The sequence below is a fragment of the Barbus barbus genome, assembly GCF_936440315.1.
Source record: "Barbus barbus genome assembly, chromosome: 6".
NCBI lineage: Eukaryota > Metazoa > Chordata > Actinopteri > Cypriniformes > Cyprinidae > Barbus > Barbus barbus.
The window spans coordinates 26661389-26680406 of NC_136734.1; the positions used below are offsets into that span (position 1 = coordinate 26661389).

A 19018-nucleotide genomic window follows, 5' to 3' on the forward strand; every position below is an offset into this window, starting at 1 on the left:
ATGTGTGATAGTAAAGTAAAGTCCATTTTGATCTCATGCCGACTTTAAGGGTTGAAAGTAATAGTTTTTCCACATGTATTTTGTTTTGTGTTTTTAAAAATCTTATTAACATTACAAGTCAATCTCAAGAAACATATTAATACAATAATAAAAACATGTCATGATTCCTTTAATTTTTTTTCTGTTAAAGCAATTTTTTGGTGTGATAGATCTGATTTCATCCGCTTTTCATTATTTCAGGACATTTGTAGCATAAAGCTCTAGTCAAGCTTGCGTCAGCTGATCCACTTCTACCTATAGGGATACGACACCTACAGCACCTGTGATCCAGTCAGGATTCGGCCTTCTGATTCCCCTTTGAATCAGACTAATTTCTAAAATGATATCCGCAATACATTTATGTTGGTCCTGTTCTGTTTAACCTGGGTGGTTATCACTGCTCTTTAGCACTGTTCTTGCCCAGAACAGAATCATACCACCAATCTAAACTGTATGCTAATTGTCAATTATTCTTGACGATAGTGGTCCTTAGAGAAATGTATCTGTGTAAAGGATTTTTGTGGGCTAAAAAAAAGAACACACAAAAGTATGTTGTATGTGTCTAAGGGTAAATCAGCGTCATGTTACATGTATGTTCCTCTGTAAAGTCCTTGGTAGAGAATGAAACATTATACAATGAAATGCTTTCACTTGACTCCCTTCATTGAGAGTCTTTTCAGTCTCTCTCTCTCTCTTTCTCTCTCTCTCTCTCTCTGTGTGTCTCTATCAGAACTCCTTTTAGTTGCGCTGAATGAATGTTATATAATTGCCAATCTATCCAATTATGTTCAAACTGAGGACAGGGAGTGTTTAAGGGAGAGAGAGAGACAGAGAGATTTAAGAAGTCCAGTCCAGAGAAAGAAAATCAGATGAGTACATGTAGGGATGTAACTGTATGAAAACTTCTTATCACAATTATAGTGACTAAAATGATCACAGTTATCAGTATTATCACGATATTGTTAAAATGTGCTGGAGATGTTCAAAAAGTGCCGATACATAAATCAATTCACCTAGTTTTGTATTTAAAAATCAACAAACAACAAATAAAATGACTTTTTGTTTGCATAATCTAGTATAATCACTAATTACATTACCAATGAGGTCTGGATTTTAAATGACAACTTGACTGAGAACAGTTTAATAGCATGTTCAAATATCTAATGTAAATTTTCAAATAAAGCATTGAAAAAGTTTCATAAAAAGGTAAACCTCGCATTTCAGCCTTTAAATAAAGAAAACGGTTAAGTAAAAATGATATTTGTTTAATAAATGATTATATGCATTTTATCTCCATAAATGCTCCATAAATAATTTTAGATACCTTATCTGAATTGTTTAAATGTGTAGAATCCACATAAGCTTGTTTTTCTTCGACCGGTGTTCTGGAGATTTGTGCTACCAGCTCAGATTGTGCTACCTCCCATTAAAAAATAGGTTGCACAAATTGATAGAGAAAAATGCTACCTATCAGATTGTGCTACCAGCATCTTATTCATGTGGTTTGAGGCTTTTTTTAATGTCCATACCTACCCCTACCCTAAACCTACCCGTCCACACCTACCCTTACCCTAAACTTAACCTTAAAACAATGCAAATATATATTATTGGCAGCACAATCTGATAGGTAGCATGTTTCGTCGGTACACCGGTCAAAATTTACAGCAGGGCATGCTAATTCGGTCCGTTTTGGCCAGACAGAAACTGCACACAGGCTGAATGTAAATATAAGTGTCTGTAAATCCACTCTCTGACAGCAGGTGGCGCTGATGGAAAAGCTGAATTACAGCTGATTCCCGTGAACTCCGCAGACAAAGCAGTTTTGCGATTAAAAACACTTCCTTTAGGTATTACATGGAGCGAAGATGAAAACAAAATGCCATCGAATCGTTTCTGAAGACGGTCAGAACCTTCAGAGGTACATTCATATAATTAATTAATTCATATAATCATATGTATAATTCCCTTAGCACTCTTTTAAAACCTCCCAGCTTTTCCGCACTATTTTCACTCTAAAGGAATCTACTCTGCTGCTGTGCGTACGTGAGACTGTTACTGAAAACTCTGCTTTATGCTGGACAGTATTTATTTATCGTGAGTTGTTTAGATTGCGATAATCGAATACGGTTTTAATGATAATTCAAATATGAAGCAGTAATACTAACTGTGGGGAATTTTATCATGATTTATCATCAAACCGGTAATCGTTACATCCCCAAGTACATGCAGAGAAAGATTTGTTGTAACCTCTTTTACTGTAGTCTCTTTTTTACACCCGTACTATGTAAAAATTGAATGTTCTGTATCCTGCTGAAAAACAGCACTACTGGTCACCAGTATATGTGTGAATGCGATGCACAACACTTACCGGCAAGATGACTGAAGATGCATTGTTTTGTTGACTTACCAGTTAGACTACCAGAGCACTAATGCTCACCAAGGCTGCATTATTTGATCAAAATTAACTTAACTTATTCCTGTGATTGCAAAGCTGTATTTGTCAGTCTTCACTCTTCAGTGTCACATAACCCTTCAACAATTATTCTGATATGCTGATTTGGATATATATCTGATTGAGAATATTTTTTTGTGTGGATGTTGTATTAATGTTCTATAAAAGGTGTTGATTTAGTCAAATCTCATTGATCAGTTCTTCTCTTAGACATTACATTAACTATAGTATAATATAATGTTTGTGAGAAGGAAGGACACTAGAAGAAGTTTTTGGTCGTATGTATATTAGTGTGGGTATGTGCATGGTGTTGAAGTTGTGCGGATGTGTTAACAAACCACCAAAGCTCTCCACTCCTGTAAATTAACCTGTCACTCTTTGAGTATCTATTGCTGGTTTCCATGGTAATTGAAGGATGGCGGGTCAATTAAAATGAACACCTCACTATAAACATGCTGAGACTGTTGCTGAAGCAAGGTTGTGTGAGGATGGTTTCTAAGCATGTGTTCTATTGATGTTAAAGTTGCTTTGATTCTCTGGATTCACAGCTTATTTATATGCAGATACTTCTTTAAATAAACCATTCATAGGTTGATTTCTCTAAAATGTGTAAACAATAAACATTGTGACTCTATCAAAACCTTACTTGATTGTTTAAGCATCCTGGCCAGTCCTACACAGACAGCTTTGTCTAAAAAATTTAGTTTGATGCTGCAAGTGGTGCAGAAATAAAACACTTCAGCTCCAAAGGAATAGTTCACCCCCCAAAAAATATCCTGTAATTTTATTCACCTGTCATTAAAAATCCATAGAACTTTTGTTTATCTTTGTAACATTAACGAAGACGTTTTTAATAATATCTCAAAATGTTGTTCATCAATTGAGAGTAAGCAACATTTTAAAGCTTTAAACAGTTCATAAAGACATAGTGCAAGTAATCCATTTGAATCGAGTGGTTTAATCCAAGTTTTCTGTGGAGACGCTATAGCTTTTATATGATAAACATTTTAACTTGTGATTTTACTCACATAAACACTGATCAATACATACATTGAGAACATAAGATATGGCAAACAGAAGCTCATTTGAAGCTCAAAGACTAATGAGGTTTAATCTCGCACTCACATTAAAACTTACACTGATGCTTGAAAATATTGATTATATAGACTTTCAATGGATGGACAAAATTATAAGAGAATATTAAAAAATATCTTCATTTGTGTTGAATGATTTATGGGTTTGGAACGATTCGAGGGTAACAGATTGACAATGTTACTTTTTTTAAACTCAAACATGATGTCTGCCAACATTGATTAAACTTCAGATCTCTATGAATTGAATGTAATACTTCAGTGTTTTTTTTAAGGAGTTTGTTCATCCTCACAAAAAATGTAATTAGCAGCAGCAACCATCAAACACAACCTATCATTTATGTGTTTCCACTGAACGTCTTTAAGAATCTGTTGTTTTAGAGGGCACATAAAGAAGACAGATAAAATATACTGATGCAGCCCATTATCATATTCATGAAACACATGGGGCACTGAGTTTGCTGCGTGTGTGTCAGAAACATGAGCCCTTCCCCTCTCATGAAGACAATAAGGAAGCCTGCTGATAGCCCGTATCATCTCCATTGGCCTTAAGTCCATGCATTAAAAGCACATTGATTTCTCATTTAAGCGGTGTGTGCGTGTGCAGTGGGAGTCTGGTCCCTTCTGCTAAACAGCTGTGCCTCAGTCTAAGTATTGTTTGAGTATAAAAGAGGTAGATCACAAAAAGAAAGGAGAGACAAAGAAAAGAACTAACAAAATGATCATAGCTGATAGCTATCAAATCAGTATCTGATAATATATATAGAGACAATGGCAAAAAAGACAAAAATCATTTCCTTTCAGTCAGCTCTCTTTCACTTTTGTCACACACACACACTACAACTGGAGAGGCTGAGCTGATATTAGAAATGTCGCTGTCTCAAAGAATTCCCATCAGTGCATCCCTCTATCACTTCCTCTCTCTGTCCACAGTCTTGTGTACACACACACAGTTCCTTACAGTCAGTCTCGCTCTTTAAGTTTCTCCTCACTCAATCACTGTCTCTCTGTCTGTGCGTCAGTCTGTCTATGACAAAAACACACACTCATTTCCTCATACAGTCTCTCTCTCACTGTGTGTGTGTAATGTGTTTGCTCTGCTCTTTTCCAGTTCATTTGATTGGGTCTCTGTCCTCAGGTTCTGAGAGACATTATAGATAACTGTAAACTATAAAGTCCTCACACAGAAACAGACAGATGTGTGCCTCTGTGCTTAAAGGGATAGGGCTAGTTTATCCAAAAGCGTAAATATACCCTGATGTTGTTCCAAACCTGTATGACGTTATTTCTTCTGTGAAATACAAAAGAAGATATTTACAGAATTTTGGTATCCAAACAGTTTTGGACCACTGACTTCCATTGTATGGACAAAAAAATCAATGCATAAAATTATTTTAATGTTCCACAGAAGAAAGTCAAACAAGTTTAGGCTATAATGACACAAATTGACTGAATTTTCATTGTTTCATTTTTAATCTCTTTAAAGGGGACCTATTATGCCCCTTTTTACAAGATGTAAAATAAGTCTCTGATGTCCCTAGAGCATATATGTGAAGTTTTAGCTCAATATACACCACAGATAAATTTTACAGCTTGTTAAAATGGCCACTTTTAGGGTAAAACGCGCTGTTTTGAGTGTGTTGCTTTAAATGCAAATGAGCTGTTGCTCCCGGAGAAGAGGGTGGAGCTTCAAAAGCTCAAGCTCAATGTCTCTCATTAGCAGTGCTAGCCTTTGCAAATAAACATTCCATTACTAATACAAGCCTGTTATCTCTACAGAAAACTACTCGGTTTCAAAGTCAGTCATCTGATTATACTGTGCATAATAAATTTGTGTTTATGAATTACACAGAAGGGGAGCACGGCGGGATAAAAATAAATTCATAGCTTGTCTCATGCTATCACAAACTTTATAAGTCCCACTTCCCCTTAAGAGCTCGACAACTTCAAGCTGATGACTCATTTTGCTTTCATATGCAACTTTTAACTACCACATTCCTATTCACGATCATTCTGGCAGCACTTGAAGGCAGCATCAGTGCAAACACACAGAGATAATGATAGCTTTAGCAATTAGCCTTACAGAGTGCCAAGAAGCTCTTTCAGAAAGGCAATTTGGAAAACAAACGTGTGATACTTACTTTGTCTGTTCGTGCACGAAGCGTTGGTATTAATTCCTAAACATATAGGGGACGTTACCGATTTTTTCCGGGATATTTCCTTCGAAAATGAAATTTAACCACAGTGTCCTCGGCTCATATGGGGGAGATTATGGCGACTTCTATGTCCATTAGTGCATCCCAAAACACAACACAAAGCCTCTTTGGTGCTGACATTGAATATAACTCCAGTAATGGACCGCAGCTTCTCACTCAGGGCTGTGTTTATGCTAATAGGGCAGAGAGCGTCACAAATGGGCGGAACTTTTCCCCTCATTGACGTGAACTGAGGGAGAATCTGAAACAGCTCATTCTGAGAGACTGTTTATGATTTATTGGTTTTATTAAAAAAAATGAGATTTTTTACATTATAGGCTGGTTGTTTTCACACACTGCGGCCATACAACTGTTCAAACTGCGTATAAAAGTGATTTTTGCATAATAGGTCCCCTTAAAGAAGCCAGCAAGTTGTGAATGTTTTTATGCATTGTTCCCAGTCACCATGTCATAGTATTTTGTAAAGTTTCTCAAAATGATTTTTCATTTAACATGTTTTAAAAGCCCCTATTTTAAAATGTCTTATAATGTTTAATTCAAAATTGGACAGCTAGATGTGGTTCCAGCTAACTGGCCCATGCTGATCAGCCAAAACTTGACTCCTTGGACCCGACTGGACCAACAAAACATTTTAAATTTGTCTGACACTGCCGTTGTCTTTTATAGTCATGAACATCTGAAAATAATACAAAACAGATAAACTGTAAAATACTGATCTTTCTAAATGTTTGCGTGTTGACTAATGTACGACCTTGTTGTTGGCATGTAGTAATGAAGCCCAGCTGCTGAACTAACAAGAGCGTACTCAACTCTTATCAGCCAACTGAAGGTTGTTCAAGAGGAATGTCTGAGGTGGAGTCAGCACAGTTTGGGTTGGTAACAGTTGCCAGGCAACACTGCTTTAGTCTGTAGTAGTTGCCAGGCAGCACAGCTTCAGGTTGGCAATGTCAGCTCCTTGTCTGTGTGTGTGTGTGTGTGTGTGTGTGTGTGTGTGTGTGTGTGTTTCTCTGCTCACATCTCATTGGCTGAGACTTGAGTAAAAGTGTTGGATTAAACTGAAGTTATTTGCTGGCAACTGGCCTCAGACTCATGAAAGATGTGATATCTAATGTGTCCAAGAGGTCTCTAAAAATTATATAATCTGTTTGTCTTACTACTTCTTTTCTTTGATATAGTTAGTCTTTTATATTTCTCTCACATACACTCTTTTTCTTTTTAAAGACGATATGAATTATAGAGGAAGTTGACTTGACTTTTCTTCTGCATGCATGTCTGCTCCCATGGCAACACTATGGTAATGATAACTCGGGTCTGATTGGTTGAATTTGTTGTAATTCTGGGTGTTTTTGGTCTGAGCTTGAGATTGATGTCAATTTGAAGATGAGGGCTGACATGTTAGACAATTTTCTCTTCCAGTTAAAATGGACCCAAGTGAAGCCAAAGCAAGATCAACCACTGAGTAACACACATTGGTTTCTGAATGAATCGATAGTTTTGAACAAATCAGTGGAGAATGATTCAAGTCACTTGATGCCACCTACTGGCATAATAACAATGCCAGAAAGAAGCACTGGAAAACCCCCAAAATGACAATCTGTCTTAAACTTGCAAGCATAGTCATGACACAAACAAATAAACCTCCCAGTGCTGTAGGTATCAGCTCGGCCAATCAGATTCAAGGAACTGTTGTGTAGTTTCATTTAAATACACATTTGCTCAATGTAAAAGAAAACATATGCTCATTTTACTGATATTTATTTATTTTTTGATAATTTTTTTAATTAAAAGTGCTGGGGTCACATTCCCCGTGTATTCATGTAATTTCTCTGTTGTCAGTCTCAGCTCTTTTATTGTTGGCTGTCACATGAGCAAAACTAGTGACAGAGCTCCTCTCACTGCATCTGAATTATATGTACTGGCTTGACAAATCAATAATTCTCCCCCCATTCGCTCTTTCTCTCTTGTGTTCTGTGTGTGTGTTACACCGCTCCTTTGTCAATGTCTGATAAGGTGAAACTCTTCCTTTAGATCAGACTAATCAACCAGTTAATTATCCAATAAATTAGTTATTCATTCTCTTGTAGACAGTAGTCCTCCTGAGTAACAGGGGTGTCACATTTTTTGTTTGGATGTCGGGTACACTAGCATGCATTGTAAATATTTCTGTCTCTGTGTATATCTTTCTATTGGAAAGTGTCATGTTGATCTCATCTGGTGTGTTGAACTGATTTATCTGATTTATCTTTTTTTCTGTACAGACTTGTCGAAAAACCGTTTTTGTGAAATCCCTCCAGAAGTTTGTATGTTTGCACCGCTGGAGTCATTAAACCTCTACCACAACTGTATAAAGGTGGTTCCAGAGGCCATTATCAACCTACAGATGCTCACCTACCTGAACATCAGGTAACAGCCACACTATGATGTCACTGTCTGTTAACTCATGTTAACATTTCATTATAATTCATCTGTTTCTTAGACTTTACCTTGGCATCAATAAAAATTGTGTCTTTTGAATGAAACTGTATTTAAATATATCGCAGACCCACAGAAATTAATTTGAATCGACTCCTAATGCAGTAGCTGTAAACCCTGATTGAACACTGACAATTTGGTGAAGAATACACCATTGTTCTAAAGTTTTATTTGATCCAAAATACAATAACATTGTGAAATATTAATACAATTCAAAGTAACTGTTTTCTATTTTAATGTTTTAAAATGTAATTTATTCTTTCGACGAATTTTCATCCGAATTCTTTTTTTTTTTTTTACAAAATTACTACTTTTATTCAGCAAGGATGCATTAAATTGATCAAAAGTGACGACAAATACATTATATAACATTACAAAAGATTTGTATTTAAAATAAATGCTGTTTGGTTGTTGTTTTTTTGGAATAGATCATAGTTTCTACTAAAATGTTAAGCAGCACAACTATTTTCAGCATTGATAGCAGTAAGAAATGTTTCTTGAACAGCAAATCAGCATTAGAATTAGATTTCTGAAGGATCATGGGAAACTAAAGACTGGAGTAATGGCTGCTGATGATACAGCTTTGTCATCACAGGAATAAATTAATTCAAACAGAACACAGTTATTTTACTATCGTGTAATATTTTACAATATTACTGTTTTCACTGTATTTTTGACCAAATAAATGCAGCCTTGGTGAGCATAAATCACACAAGTTTCTCAAAATGTTACAGATCCAGAACCTTTGAATGGTAGATACTATCATCTAGCAACTGTAAGAGGTTAAATTGATTTCAGTTTTTCTGTGGGTTCTGTAATTAGTGAAAGTGATAGAGTGATATACACTTGAAATGTATATTCATTAAAGCCAATCCTTGTGTTTTCAGTCGAAATCAGCTGTCCGTTCTCCCCAAGTTTCTCTTCAATCTTCCTCTGAAAGTGCTGGTGGTCAGCAACAATAAACTTTTGTCTATTCCTGAGGAGATCGGAAAGGCCAAAGACCTCATGGAACTGGTCAGTGTGAGGAAATAAATGTGTGATTATTGTATATAATGTGTATGTTTCTGTTATGTACAGTATGTGTGTTTTCTCTGTTCAGGACATCAGCTGTAATGAGATCCAGGTGCTTCCTACTCAAATGGGGAAACTCCTCGCGTTACGTGAACTCAACATACGAAGAAACTATCTACAAGTGTTACCGGATGGTACAGAAACATACACAAGACAGATTTGTCAACAAAAACATAAAATTACTAAATCTTCACTGGATATGCACAGAAATTAGCTAGTTATGTTAATATTATGAGTTAGAAAATAAATTCTTATTATATCTTTCTTTCTTTCTCACAGAGTTGTCAGATCTGCCATTGATTAGGTTGGATTTCTCCTGTAATAAAGTCACTGAGATTCCCATATCTTACCGCAAACTTAAGCAGTTACAGCACATCGTTCTTGACAACAACCCCATGCAGTCTCCTCCTGCCCAGGTGTGTCTGTACTCATCTGTTACTGTCTATCTCTTCACATGAGTGGAGCTGAAGCCATAGATTATTCTTACTGTCTGTTGTTTATTTCTTTTCTGTTGGCGCCATCCAGTGGCTGACCAGGTGAAATCAATAAAGTATCAGGCGTATTCATGCAACAATGATGATAGTTTTTTTTTTCTCAACTAATGTGCCATGTGAGCCAAGTATAGCCTAACCTATACCTATAGCCTACAAAAATGCCATATAACAACTGTGGTCTTTGAAGCTTTGACTGGGAAACAGTATTACAAATCAGTGTTGACCTGTTTGTGTAATTTATAATTTATTTGGAAGATTAATTTAAATCAATGTAATAGAATGGCTTAGTATGATTAATTCATCACAAAGGCTGTGATTTAATTAAATAAATAAATGTGCTGTGGTTTCAAAGTGCCATAAAAAAACCCTGCTAAAAAGCTTGATGATTTATTGTTTGAAAATTGAGAAATGAATACGTACGTTTTAGTATTATAATTTTACTGTTTTACTGTGAAATAGATCTATTTTACTAAATACTATTTTTTTTTTTTTTTTTACAGCTTAAATTTCTTGTTTTATTTTTAATAATAATCACAGTAAAATTATGTTATTGAATGATTTAAAAACAGTGGGAAAAGATTTACGTGTGTGCGTTTACTGAAAGAGCTTTGAGTTGGTTTGAGTGTGACTACCAAAATTTTTATATATTTTTTCCATATAGTTCAGCCTTAAAAGAATGGTTCACACTCAAAAAAACTGCTTTTTAAAAGTAGATTTACTACCTACAAAATGTAGGTTACCTAGCCCAATCATTCTAGAAAGATTAAAGTTAATGTTCCTGTATTTTTATTATTTTTTTAATATCACAATATTCTCAGGACTACTTAATTTTCTCTTTGTAGTCATGCCTATTTCCCATAATTTTATTCTATTCTTCTGTAGAAAAGTAATTATCAAACCACATTGCCTATGTGCTATGTTCTCAATCACTGAGCCATCACACCGTCCCCTTGAGCAATGCACTTAGTCCAAGTTGTTCCAGTGTTGCTCTGGTGTGAAAAGTACATGGTTCTTGTACATGGCTGTAGGCTGTATATAAAATAAAAAAGTGCAGATGTGACGATGTGCAGGACTGCGTTGTTCTAGTCACAGTGTTATCAAAGCACAGTGGTCTAACCATGCAGAATTAATCTCATCAGAGCGTGTTGTCCTCCTGACGGTTAAAGAAACAACAGCTCAGTTGGTTTTTTTTCCTTCCTCCTTTTCATTTTAGTTAAATGTTTTTGCTAAACAATGACGTAAAATACTGATCAAGATGGGGGGGTTTTTTTCCGTTCGGTTGATGGTAAAACATGAGATCTTTTACTATGGCTCGTCTTGCTGCGACATGCATATTTGGAGGACAGCCAGTCCTTCCTGTGACTGAAATGATCTACAGTATGTGTAGTTTTCCTGGGAAATTTCTTGGCCAGAGAGAAAGTATGTGCTTGTACAGGTAGACACCACTCAAGTGACTTTATTTTTTAAAGAAGATATTTTATATTTTTATCTTATTAATATCTTTATTTTTGAAACACAAGCTGAACAGATTCCTGGGTGAAATGCCCATAAATCCTTTCTTACATAATTGGTTGCATTGGACTCAGTGTAAATATTTACATGTGAATGAAAATTGGCTTACTATAATGTATGTGTATATGCAAGTTTATGTATACGCTCTACTGTTTAAAAACTTGGGATTTGTGAGGGTTTTTTAGATGCTTTTGAAATAAGTCTCTTATGCTTACCATGGCTACTTTATTTGAACATTAATCCAGGAATATTATTACCATTTAATATAATAGTTTTCTTTTGTTAATATATTTTAAAATGTTATTTATTTCTGTAATAGCAAAGCTGAATTTTCAACAGCCATTGCTCCAGTCTTCAGTGTCACATGATCCTTAAGAAATCTTATGTTCTGATTTGAAGCTTAAGAAACCTTTTCTCTTAACAATGTTGAAAATGGTTGTTGAAACAAAAGAACAGCATTAATTTACATACCAATATAATATATAAACATAAAATGCCTTTACTGTCACTTTTAATCAATTTAATGCATCCTTGCTCAATAATATTTCTCTGCTGTTTTGTCTTGTGAGTTTTAAGATTAATTTTTCTTCTTCGCTTTCAGATCTGCCTAAAGGGAAAGATACACATCTTTAAGTATTTAAACCTGCAGGCATGTCGTCTGGATAAAAAACCAGACACACTTGACCTGCCTTCTCTGGGAAAACGCTGCTTGCCTCAGCAGCTGACAGACAGGTATCCAGCCTTGCCTTTCATCCTCATGTCTGTGACACTTTAGTAATCGCACTTATATTTTAACAACTATGAGTAAAAGCACTTTCAGAGCCCCATGAATCATATTGTCAACATCTGTTTGTAAGTGATCAGGTGTTTCCTGCTGCACAAATGAAAACATGCAAAAGCATTTTTAATTTACTGTTTGTGGGTCACTTGTTTCGGTACATTGTATTTCTCCAGATTTTCTTAATATTAGTGCTATCAAGTTTGTTTAGAGTTAAGTTTTTCTTGCCCACAGTTATTTGCACACAATCTGTATTGAATTATAGGGGATGCTGACACAGACAGGAATACAACAGTTACTTCCAATCTTCGACTGGTCAAGAGTGCTAAAATACAGACCATCAGCACCATTTCTTTCACTCCTCTTGTCTGTGTTTGACTGCTGAGGATTTTACAGTGACTCCTGCAGGTTACATTGATATGCCAGTAGGTGGCAAGTGGCAACAGCTGACTGTCTTTTTGTTCACCCAACCAATTAGTGAAAAAACACTGAGGCTGTATCCGAAATCGCCCCCTATACCCTCATTCACTATTCCCTACACTAGTCCACTCATACAGTTCACTTGAAGTAGTGAATGAAAACGAGTGAGTGAATTCGGACACTGAGTGAACCGGAAGGACTGCCGCTTTTACATAGTTTGCTTGCTGTTATCATTTGAAACGGGCAGCTCCAATAGTAAGATTGAAGGATATATCTTGAACTCTGTCACGGAAATTATTTATAAACCTTAATAGTCAATTTACAATTAATTTTGTACCTGTGTTGTATTACCTGTATTACGCCGTGGATGAGCGCTTCTAAAATCAATGAATGGATGATTCAGCTGCGGAGCGCCATCTTCTGGTGAGACGTGGGAATTGACTCGGCGCGTGACGCTCACAGTGCATTCTGGGTCATCTCTAGCGGTTGAGTGTACATCGGTTGTACACTCGTTTTTGCGGTGCATTGTGGGATTGAATGAGTGCACTCAAGAACATCCACTATGGTTTCGAACACCACTTAAAATGGCCGTCCCCTCAAGTAGTGCACTATTTGAGGGTATAGGGGGCGATTTCGGATACAGCCTGACTCATTCAGGAAAGAAACATTAGAATGAGTCATAGAGAATTATTCATTCAGCTGATTTGTTCAAAAGCACTGATTCATTCAGTAACTCACACACTCATTCAAAGGATTTTTTTTCAGAAACACCAATTCATTCAGGAATGAAACACCTCTGCTGTGTGTTGCTGCTTGAAAATGCATGGCAAGACTGCTGTGTCATTGGAACAAAAATGTACAAATTGTGTTTAAAATGTTACACAATAAATTAATATATTATTATTAATTGAATTAAGTTACTCAAAATCTATTCAGCAATATTACTCAATAATGAGTTGTTGTATAATGAGTTGTTGCTTCTTTGATATTTTTAACACAGTAATTGACCCTAACCCTTTACATTTACATTTACATTTATGCATTTAGCAGACGCTTTTATCCAAAGCGACTTACACTGCATTCAAGTTAGTTTTTACATTTTATCAGCTCTAGAAAATTTTAGAGATAAATAATATAGCACTTACATTGCACATAATTGGCTAAACAATGTATACTATTTAACTGAAAGTTGTTGTCTTTGTCAATCCATTGGGTATTTGGTTTTTTGACCTACTGTTTGCCCTTGAGAAGAGCAATTCTTAAAGTCAGAATGAAACCCCAATTTTGCATTACTTAAAGGGACATGTTCTGTTCCAAATGTGTTCTTTTCTGTAATAATTCGGTATGTGTGTCTTTTTTTGGATTAATAAAAAATTGCATAATCTCAGTGCAAAAAGAAAGTCGTTTCACTCAGAATAGGGTCTTCAGGACACTCCTTGATTTTTCTTTTTTTTTTTTCTTCACTTATTTACATAATTGCCTGTTGACTGTTGTATGTGATATTGCTTCATTTCAGGTGTCTCTCTTTGTGTCTTTGATTACATGTATGTTTGTTTGTTTAGTATGGAAGATTTCTATCCCAGTAAAAACCATGGCCCTGACTCAGGTATTGGCAGTGACAACGGTGACAAAAGACTGTCGACTACAGAGGTAAACGCACATATGCGGACATTAGTCATACATGCTCAAACAATACAATGGGAAAAAAAATGTTTTGACAATTCTACCAGGCAACCAAACAAGAAGGTGGGGTGGGGTGGGGTGGACTAAGCTCATATTTAGGTGGGTCGGACCAACTTGTGCAGCCTGGCCTGATCTGGATGTTTAAGAAAAATGATGTGGCAGGATAATTGTTCTATTATGTGGGAGTAACACAAGTAGCAGTTACTAAATAAATCCCTAGAACAGTTTGCCGGAGGGTGTCTCTCACTAAAGAAAATGTGATTTTTCTTTCTTTTTTCATCTGATATTTCTCCCTCTCCCGCTCTGTCTCTCTTGTTCCTCAGCCATCTGATGATGATACCATGAGTCTCCACTCTCAAGTGTCTGAGACGGCACGGGCTGACGCACACATACTTCTCACTAAACTGGATTCAAACAAAGGTGTGCTTTCCGCATTAGTAATATTATATTTTATTAGTCATATAATATTGGCTACGCACTACTCACTGTTTAACTGAGGATATAAAAATATTTCCTCTGCCAAGTACAAATACATTAGCATATCCATTGTCATGATAAAACTTTTCGGAGAGTTGTCATGATAGAAATGTATTTAGACATTAATGCATAGATTGTGTCTGCATCCACTGGCCCCTTCACTCACTGTTCATGTTTACCAAAATAAGTGGTAAGTAACTTCTTTCAAACACATTATAAAATGTTAATGTACGCACAGTAATGTGTGTATCAGATAGAATTTTAAGATCGAGTGAATTCCGATGTAACCTACACACCAAATCCTAAATTACTTTAAACTCGTTTTCAAAAATCTAATTTTAATCTGCATATTACAAACCACATATTTTACTACAGGTTAGGTTAGGTTTTTGTTCAAAAAGAAAGAAACAACAAGAAAAAGGATTTTATGTGTATCTTTCAGGCTACAAACAAGCAACTAAATTAGAAACAGATTGTTGTCGTCTGTCTGTACAAAGCCTTACTAATCCATGAACTTCTATCCACGGTTATCAGACACCTATTATACCTGCACAATATAATTCCCTGTTCTCTTTGTCATTAAATAGTGCTATGAAAGACAGTAATCGTTAGTTATTAATTTAACATTTCAAAGAAATCAGGAAATTGCCCAAACCCGCAAAGCTGGGTATTTTTTCAAAGGTTTGACACATGTCATGTATTTCTGTAATTATGTTGCATACTTGTGACTTAAAATTGGCACCACAGCTTGATCACAATCAAAACGTACTTATATGCAAATCACATGCCCTAGTACATAACAAATAAGGCTTCTTTGTGTTTGTGTGTTAAGTGTAGTATGTCATATCACCGGTGTGTCTAGTTGGTAAATATAACACAATTTAACAAAAAGAAAGTGTCACACGTTAGTTTTCTCATCTCAATTATGTGCAGATCAGGACCCATATGACTTTATTGACCCAAATCCAGATGAAGAGGCCACTCTGTCTGAAGGAGATCTACAGCACAATGCACCCTATGTGTCATGTATAAAGGTACTGTATATATAAACCTTCACACAGACCCATTTGTACATGCTTCATTAATCCTTTCCTGTCAAACAAAGACATCACACACACCCGAGTACATGTATACATAAAAGCACTCACTAAACCACAGACTGTGAAAGAGCTTCCCCTCTCTTGTCTTCAGGAGCTGGAGCGGGTTCTGAAAACGCACCAAAGCAAAGACAAAGAGAATTGGAAAGAAGAGTCAGGGTAAGTCTGTCTGGTGTTTTGTGGGAGATGTTATGCAGCTAACATTCCCGTATTTGTTGTTCAAAGTCAATTTCCTGCTTCCATTATCATAAATAGTGCCTGAAACTAAAAATAGTGCTTTTTTTTTTTTAGTTTGACAGGGACATTGTACATTAATAAAACATTCCTGTAAATGTACCAGAATTAGCCAAAGACTATTTTTCATCCATAGCCCCTGTACAAGACGTTACAAGTCACCCTAAAGAAAATTTGATTAAAAATACATGATAGAAAATTTTATAATTACACAATACAATCATACAGTAGGCTACTGAAAACAATATAGGATCAATTAAAAACAATGAAAACAAAATACAAACAATAATAGTATGGCTAGCAGATATAAGATTCTAGTGTTGACAAATCTGAGTACTGATTATCCAATTCTTCAATTGAACCCTAAATAAAGCATATGTGTCTAGATCTCTTATAGTTGTTGGAATAGTATTCCATTCTTGTGCAGCTTTGACAGAAAAAGCAGGCTGACTAAATTTACTTCGTCTAAGCGACCAAGAAGGGGAGAAGATAAACCATAAATAATTTTATACATCAAGCATACATTTGCATATTTAATCATTCTTTCCCAATTTAACAAATTATATTTCAGTATTGGACAATGATGATAATGTACCGATTTCTTATCGAAGACTTTAAGTGTACGTTTGTATAAGGACTCTAATGGTTTTAGAGTCACTGAACTCACCTGAGACCAGGTGGTTAAACAGCAAGTCATGTGAGAAATAACCATAGAATACATATACATTTTAGCTGCCTCTAATGACATGTAATCTCTAATAAACTTAAAATTATAGAGATTAAACTTAACCTGCTTACAAACCTTTTTATCTTTAAATGTAAGTTTAGAATCAATCAGTATTCCCAGATATTTATATTGAGGCACTACCTGCAGCCTCACCGCTGACACATAAATATCCGGCTCTTTAATAATACTGTTAGACTTAGAGAAAAACATACATACTGTTTTGGACACATTTAGTTGTAAGCAATTCTCTTTTAGCCATGCTGACACATTAACCATAGAATTCGTACGTTCATTTGCAACTTGTGTCAGACTGTTACCATGTATATAAATTACTGTATCGTCCGCATACATTTGTATATTGATGCCAGGACATGAAAGATGAAAATCATTTATATACATAGCAAAAAGCATTGGACCCAAGATAGATCCTTGTGGAACACCAGTTGATGTACCTAAATCATTGGATGGGTGATCGGGTACTCTAACACACTGAAATCTATCTGATAGATATGACTCTATCTAGTTAAGTGTATGTGATGAGAAATTAAAACAAGATAACTTAGACATAAGGATTCTATGATTAACGGTGTCAAAGGCTTTCTTTAAATCAAGGAACACTACACCACCTTTATCTAAGAAAGTTTTAATATTTTCTATAAAAAAAAAACAATTTGCTAAAACCAAACTGCATTGGATGCATTGAAAATGAACTACTACTCAAGTAACTGCTAATCTGTTCTGCAACTAGTTTCTCCATAATCTTAGAAACAGTGGGTAAAATACTAATTTGCCTATAGTTATCAATAGAATGGGGATCTCCACTTTTGAATATTGTAACAAAAATCGGCAACTTCCAAATACTTGGGAATTTTCCCTGGGAAATTGAAAGATTAATAACTTTAGTAATAGGTTTAATTAGGGTCAAACTGGACTCTTTGAGCATAACAACATCCATGCCATATTTATCTTTTGCTCTAGATGATTTACGAGATCTAATTGTTCTCATAACATCAGAATCACTAACGGGCAGAGGTGGGTAGAGTAGCCAAAAACTGTACTCAAGTAAAAGTACTTGTAGAAATATTTACTCAAGTAAAAGTAATAGTCTGAATAGTTACTTGAGTAAGAGTAAAAAAGTATCGGATAAAAAAACTACTCAAGTAGTTAGTTACTAGTTACTTTGGATCATATATGCTACTGAATATAGTCTATTTTTATTTAGATGTATAGATATTTAGATACAATTCTCACACACACACACACATATATATATACATATACATAAACACTGCCGTTCAAAATATTTTTTTTTTTATGTAATGTATTTCAGTGGTGCAAATCTTAATTTTTATTAGCCTTTATGCCAGTCTTCAGTGTCACATAATCCTTCAGAAATCATTCCAATATGTTGATTTATTATCAATGCTGTTCTTTTAACCTTCTATTCATAAAAAAAAATCCTTAACAAAATGTCACATGTTCCAAAAAAACTGCAAATCCCTGTTGAAAAAAACAGCATATGCTGGTATAGGTATGTTTTGAAGCATATGGGATGCTGGTTTGAGCTGGTTTAATGGTCCGACCAGCTTAAGACCAGCACATGACTCAAAAGAAGAATGAAGTGACTCAAAAAAATGAATCATTCGCGAATGGGCATCGTTCATTGCCCAGAGAAAGGTAGACGGCGCGTTTGGAATAAACTGAAGCATTTTTAACTTTATTATTACGTATTAGGTTAGATTAGATTAGATTCAACTTTATTGTCATTTATGCAGAGTACAAGTACAGAGCTAATGAAATGCAGTTAGCATCTAACCAGAAGTGCAAGAATATAGTGTTTTATATACATATAAGTGCAGAGTAAGTGAAGATATGATTTACAGAATGTACAGTGGAATTGCTATATACAGTATTGAGCAGAGTATATACAGAATATAAATAGGAATGCAATGTAGGGATTGTACGTACATTATGAACAGAGCAATGTAGATTATATAGATTACAGATTATATATACACATTATGAACAGCAGAAACGTGAGAACAGTGGTAATAAATACAGCTGGATGAGTGTGCAAAGTATTGATAGAACAATGTATTCTATGCAAAATAGCAGTAGTGCAATATTTTATAGAAATAGTTTACTGTGCTTGTACAGTAACAACTTTAGACAGTTTATAGTGTAATAACTTTGACAATGTGCAGTCTGTGCAAAATATGAGTAGTGCAAATGCATGTGTGTAAAGTACTGTGACC

The 19018-nt window shown here is 35.3% G+C and overlaps 1 protein-coding gene across 2 annotated transcripts in view; it reads left to right on the top strand.

The window, feature by feature from the left end:
• Window positions 1–19018, top strand: part of LOC306871609 (leucine-rich repeat and calponin homology domain-containing protein 2-like) — a 66878-nt gene that overhangs the window by 9149 nt on the left and 38711 nt on the right. Inside the window, exons 1-10 of one of the 2 annotated variants that reach the window (XM_079419674.1) lie at window positions 1849–1957; window positions 8057–8201; window positions 9158–9284; window positions 9370–9475; window positions 9621–9757; window positions 11949–12079; window positions 14108–14195; window positions 14552–14648; window positions 15639–15739; window positions 15897–15961. In XM_079419674.1, the coding sequence (XP_079275800.1) occupies window positions 8101–8201; window positions 9158–9284; window positions 9370–9475; window positions 9621–9757; window positions 11949–12079; window positions 14108–14195; window positions 14552–14648; window positions 15639–15739; window positions 15897–15961 (953 nt within the window). In that variant the 5' untranslated portion in view covers window positions 1849–1957; window positions 8057–8100. Of the gene's footprint in view, window positions 1–1848; window positions 1958–8056; window positions 8202–9157; window positions 9285–9369; window positions 9476–9620; window positions 9758–11948; window positions 12080–14107; window positions 14196–14551; window positions 14649–15638; window positions 15740–15896; window positions 15962–19018 lie in introns of those variants that run through there. The other variant, XM_079419675.1, reaches the window with a different exon arrangement.